The sequence below is a fragment of the Fonsecaea pedrosoi genome (genome assembly GCF_000835455.1).
Source record: "Fonsecaea pedrosoi CBS 271.37 unplaced genomic scaffold supercont1.6, whole genome shotgun sequence".
NCBI classification, from domain to species: domain Eukaryota; kingdom Fungi; phylum Ascomycota; class Eurotiomycetes; order Chaetothyriales; family Herpotrichiellaceae; genus Fonsecaea; species Fonsecaea pedrosoi.
In genome coordinates, this window is record NW_013550610.1 from 1,129,563 (window position 1) to 1,135,562 (window position 6,000).

The following is a 6,000-nucleotide window of genomic DNA, read 5'->3' on the forward strand; positions in this document are numbered from 1 at the left end:
GCTGGAAGACAGATACAACTGCTAGCGCAAAGTGTCCTGGAGATCTTTTCCTTTGAAGATAACTAGCGGTTGGAGGCGCTGGCTAACAGCACTGACTGCTAACTGTCTCAACGAGAGTAACCCATTTTCGCGTTTCAATAACAGTTTGATTACTCCAAACACCGAGGGCCAGTCCAGATTCGTCCATATTGTACACGTTGGTACCGATAATGGAATAGCGCTCAAAAACAGCCCGTAGATTGCTAAACCACGCCTCAAGCGCGACAGGAAGGGTACAGTTGACACGCCGAACGTAGATCTCTTTGCCTGCCTTTGAACGGATATCAGGGTGTGGTAGCCAATTAATCCCAACGCGTTCTGAGCCACCGTTTTGTCTGCTTATTGTTCCTGCGAGATTTCGAAGAGTCGAGTGGCTGAGGGGGTGCCCTTGTGCCTCGAGGCCGAGTATCCATCTCTTCAAGGTTTCCTCTTGTATATGCAACAATAACTGCTGTGATTCGTGAGACAACGACAACCGACTGAGTACCCTGTAGTCTGCGGGATAGTGTAGTGTGATGGACGTCGGTTGCGGCCGCGGCGGCGCGAATACTAGGATCGATATCGACGCGTTTCGTAGTCGGTAATTGCTCGTTGGATCCTCACCTCTCGATCTGAGGCCATGAACGCGTAAAAAAGGCGAATTGGTGGAGTGGTGGTTGGTGGAAATGGTTGGTGAATGGATGGTCGGACGGTAGAACGCGTGGTGCGAAACAGGGTCGCCGCAGACGAGTTTTTTATGTCGATAGTCCAGACAACAGTGGCTCATCTCGGACGATCAACTCTTCCTCAAAGCCGCACAGGTACGTCTAGACACGCATGGCACACCTCCATCGACGTGGGTGGTCAGCAAATCCGGCATCGATACCAAGGACATGTTCGGTGTCGAGAGCTGGCCATCTCCTACGTGCCCCTGTACCTTCAGCTGCGCGGGTTATTCGACGAGATCCTCGAGTCAGACGGGGTATTGCACCGGTAAGCTCGAGATGGGACCGGTAGAGTGGAAGGAAGCGTCAAAATGGACGCGTGTTGTCAGTGTTGCGGTCGAGAAGTCTTGATGACAATTGGGGATCAGAGCACCGGATGGTTAATCTGATCGCGCATCTCCTGCGGAGAACATTCTCAGGATTCATCCTTCGATCACGGTCTCTCGAGGGGACACCGAGCGCACCGGTGCACGCCGATTGGACGTTGATGAAGGTGTTGACGACATTGAAATGGTAGTGGCGGAGATGAAATGGAAAGAAAGTGAGATTAGGAGCGGAATAACCATGATCCGCAGGTCACGTGCTCGGCATTTTTCAAAAACCAATTGATAAACTCCGATAAGGCCGACCAATTGAACTACGCCCTCTTTGTAGGTCTTGCCCATAATACTGGCTTAGCTACGCTTCGCTAGATCAAGTGCCTCCTTTTGTCGCTCTGCTTGGCTCGAGATGGGACCGGCAAAGTGAAAGGCAACGTGAAAATGGGTGCGGGTTTCAGGTGTTCTGGTCGATAGTCTTGATGACATCTTGATGACATCTTGATGACATCACTGAGCCACCCCCCCCCCCCCCCTTCATCTCTAGACACATGCTTCTCCGTGGCTCCTCAGTCTATTGTCCACGGTCCGTCCTCATTTCTCATGTATGGTGCCAATCTTGAAACATCATTCGGACCGCCTTTCAGGCCCAAGACACCTGTCAGTGTTCCGTTAACACTTGGCACACGGCACCATGAATCCTGGTGGCAGTGTCAAGGTCGTCCGACGGTCACAGTCAGGGCGTGTCTTGTTGGCTGTCCTTCGCCCTGATGTGCCCAATGCCAAGTCAGGGCGTTTCTTGCTGGGAGACAGCAGGTCCATAGGCTCACAGTTCTGACAGGGGCTGCCATAAATATCGTAGCAGGTTTACCCGACACGGCAGAGCCCCAGAATCAGGCCCCCGTGCCGCATGGACCAGGGGTATTCGAGGGTGGCCTAACCGCCCGACGCCCGACGCCCGATGACCACCCAGCCCAAAAGTCCCCCAGCACAAAAGTTCCCCAGACCAAAGGTCCCCCAGACCAAAGGTCCCCCAGCACCTTCACCCCCTCCCCACCCGGGCTGGGAGCATGGAGGACTAGCGACGGTCAAAGCTTGAGTCACACAACCAGTTCAGCTCTCCAACCCTCCACTTGACCGGAGGATGCCGTTGCCTTGCGACTCTCGACCCGCACCCTCGAGTTTCAGGGTGTCACTTTGAGTCCCTGAACCGGTTTCACTTTGCAACATCTTGCCTCATCAGATAGCTGTCATTGCCATGACTGAATGGTCCGTTGCCTTTGTTGCCAGGGTATCTGACCTCGCCTCAAGACTCCGCGGGCTCTCCCACCAGCACCAGACCCGCCCCGAAGCGCCCAACTGTCCAGGGGAATCTCTTCGACCTCATCCTCGCCCTGGGCGCCAGCAAACCACCCCCCTTGTGAATAAGACCAACGAAGCACTTCGAGGAAGCGCCCCCCCTTGGCAGGTTCCACACACACCAAATCGATTGGGCGCGAGAAGCTGGGGATTGGGCACGAAAGTTCGAGGCTGACAGCACATGTGTCAATTTTCCTGGCACCGTAGTCGACGTGTCATCTTCCGTGCGATGCCTGCCCCCAATCAGATGATCTGCTTGGGCGAAATTTGCGGCCAGACCACCACCACCACCACCAGGATCGCCGATGGTGGCACAAAGACGTAGAAAAGGCGTCCAGCGCCCGGCTCCTCTGCCCAACCAGGGCGTTGGCAACCCCCAAGGTTGAGGCTGACTGGGCCCGCCAGGACGAGGAGCCCTCGGATGGGCCGGATAAGTAGCGGTGTGGCCCTCGCACACTCCTCGAAGCCTCTTCAAGGCTCCCCAAGTAGAGACTCTGTATATTGAGGCCATCGCCATCCAACCTTGGTTTATTCCTTCCATCGATACCATCTCTCAGCCTCCGTGGTCTTCTTCTCTTCCAGATACCTTCAGTGCTCCATCTTCCCCACGTGTGGTTTGCCCACGACCCCCCAAATCTCCCAGCAAAGTTTTTCTCACCCAAGAAAACTTCACCATGCAGCGGCCGATGTTCCCATTTCCAGAACGCCAAAATACCCCTCCAGGCTTGGGAGTGAGTGACACCCTTTTCCAAGAGCCCACAACAGCTTCACTGACTCACAACCAGGGACATTCTGGTCCACGTGTTGAGATTGAGACGCCCAACACGCCCCCAGTGGACGACGGGGAACGTGTAACGCAACTCTTTGTCCGGGCTCAACAATTGCTAGATTGTTCGAACCTGCTGTGTTCCGCCGTGCCCAACCTCGAAATGATGGATGCTATAATGCACCGGCTGGAGGAAATGGACAATGCTCAAAGAACCCAAAAGCTGCGGTTGGATTCGCTCGAAGCCCTGTCCCAGAGGTTGAGCTCTTTGCGAGAAGATTTGGCAAAAGCGATAGCGGAAAGAGATGCCGCCAAACGAGAGTTGGCATACGTCACAGCGTACTCTCTGCGGCTTAAACAAGAAGTCGAGAAGTACAAATCGGGAGCGGAAGACTCGAACCAGGTCAACGCCGAACAGGAGGCGGGGAACCCAGGATCATCGAGGTCTCCTTTCGGACGCCGCTGAGGTCTTCGGCGACTGAGACTTGCCGCCCTCAAAGCGTGTTCGCTCAAAGCGGCAAAGGCCAATTTTCTTTTAGGTTTACGATCTCTTTGTTCTTTTCTTTGTTCTTTGAAGCAAGGCCAATGGTGGTGCATGACGGTTTGACAGGAGAGGGACCGATCGCCGGCAGCAGGTTTGCGCACTCCGAAGCCTAGCCTGCCGGAGCAAACTCCATCAGTCCGAGGTGGGAAGGACAGCAACAAGGCGGCAAGAGGTGCAAGGAAGTTGAGGAAAGATAGCTTCAATAGTTACGAATCATGATCACAGGGCTACCATGAGATGAAGTGGTAGTATCCCTCTCGTTTCTTCTGGCTTTCGGTCTTTTCGCTTTCGATCTTCTCGCTTTCGATCTTCTGGCGTTCGACACAGAGGCTGCGGTCATTCGGGGGCGCTCAGGCACTTCAGCCCCAGAACAGGTCACGTAATGGGTGCAAAGGGCGAAGGTTGTACCTTGACGCAACGGAGTTTGTAACAAACGATCCAAGTTCAACCCAAGGATTCACCTTCCTGTAGCCACAGACTGCCTGCTTCCGCCTTTTGCTCGCAACTAGGGAATTCTCATCCTGGGAGATGGCCACATCTTGCACGCGGAAGCCCTTGGGCCAGCCAGACGTGCTTCGGCCTCTCGCGCTTCGAGCCTCGGAGGTTCGGTCGTGACTTGCAGTGACAAATCCTTGGGGGAGTCGGGACACCATGCAGCGGCGGTGATGTCGTAGTTGTGTTTTACCATTTGATGCTCAAGGGCCAGTGACCCTCGAGTCTTCCTGTAGCCACGACCGCCTGCTTCCCGCCTTTTCCTTCGCCGTTGCTGGGCAAAGCCCTCGCAGTCTGCGCAGGAATCGGTATCGGGACAGACGACACACCCTCTGGCTCTGCCTACATGCAAATAGGCCATCTGGTCCTCCTTGATGTTGGTGGTATCGGCCACCTGCGCTTTGCGGCTTTTGGGCGATTAACATCGACATTCAGACATGGCTCCGTATCAAGGATGCCTTGTTGGAGATAGGCAGCACTCGGCGATAGATAGATTCAGTGGTAATAAGTATACCTTCAGGCATACTAGTGACAAGACTTGAAGCATAAGAGAGGAGGCCTTCTCGGATGCGAGGAGCATGGTTTTCTCCTTTGGGGTGTGTGGGCGGCCTGGAGTGGCTTAGGCCTGTCCGGCTCGGGGGCATCCTTAGTGGCCTTTCGTCCTGCTTTACTTAAGGCGGCGTAGGGGGATGCTTCTCCTCTCTGAGTAGCATGCCCCTCTCGTGCGGTTCACTTCGGCTTCCTACTCTGTTTGTGATACTCGGAATCTGGAATGGATTATAGCCATCGCGGAGCACACGCATGGTTCATGTGTCAGGTAAACGTCGAGTCCCCTGTAGAGATATCCTTCAGACCGGGGATTCGGTCGTTTCTCTGGTACGGCATCATTTCACATTGGTTTCGAGGAGAGGAAAAGGCCATTGCGCAGGTGCCCAAGTTCATACATTGATGGGCTTCATAGAGGTCAGTTTCGCTCCCTCATCGATTCGAAGTGCCTCGCCTGACGCAGCCCTTGTGCTGATGCTGCGTGGTTAGGCCATGGCTCTGTATCAGCCCGCTGGCTCACCTCGCGGGGCTTCCCTCGTGGGTGTGCTCTGCCGCATTGGCCGACGCATCGTGGTGTTCCAGTGCCGTCTCCGTGCGCGCTCCCTCTCTCTAGTTCCTCGATTCTAGCCTGAAGTCGCTCCTTTTGCGGATCGTATCCCACCGCAGTCCAATTCGACTGACTGACAAACCTGCCCACCTAGGGGTGACAGAATTCCGTCCCTAGTGAGGCAGGAAATCCGGGCAGACTACGCCAATAGTGGGGAGAGAAGTCTGTCACCCCTGGGTGACTGAGAGCTGGCCTCAACTGTAGAAACTACCGCTGCCAGCCTTCTGCAGCTTCCGCCGAAAGTTGGCGTATTGTTTCTTGGGTGTTCTCCAACGCTTGATGAATAGCGAGACACTCTCGACGGCAGGTATTTAAATTCGCCAAAAATCCCTCGCTTCGCTGTTCCGTCCAGGTAAAACCAGAAGCAAACACACAGCTCGCAAGGCGTTTGTTGTGGGCTAGTCATACTCAGTAGAAAAACATTGTTGTATGAGTCTGTTGTCGGTTGGCCCCAGGCGTTGATCTTTTTGTGGACTTAGACAATAATCCTGTAGTCCCCGGGCGTAGGGAGGCAGTGATGGCGGACGGCCAGGCTCTCGTATGCCCAGACTTTGGTACGCCCAAACTCTCGTACTCTGTACGCCTAGACTCTCGTACGCCTAGACTCTCGTACGCCTAGACTCTCG

The 6,000-nt window shown here is 54.7% G+C and overlaps 1 protein-coding gene across 1 annotated transcript; it reads left to right on the plus strand.

The window, feature by feature from the left end:
- Positions 1 to 3,093: 3,093 nt before the first annotated feature.
- On the plus strand, positions 3,094 to 3,651 carry Z517_09297 (uncharacterized protein; the record flags this gene model as incomplete). Its single annotated transcript, XM_013425207.1, has 2 exons — positions 3,094 to 3,150; positions 3,205 to 3,651. 2 exons carry the CDS (start codon positions 3,094 to 3,096, stop codon positions 3,649 to 3,651), a joined length of 504 nt encoding a protein of 167 aa, XP_013280661.1.
- Between the last annotated feature and the right edge of the window lie 2,349 nt (positions 3,652 to 6,000).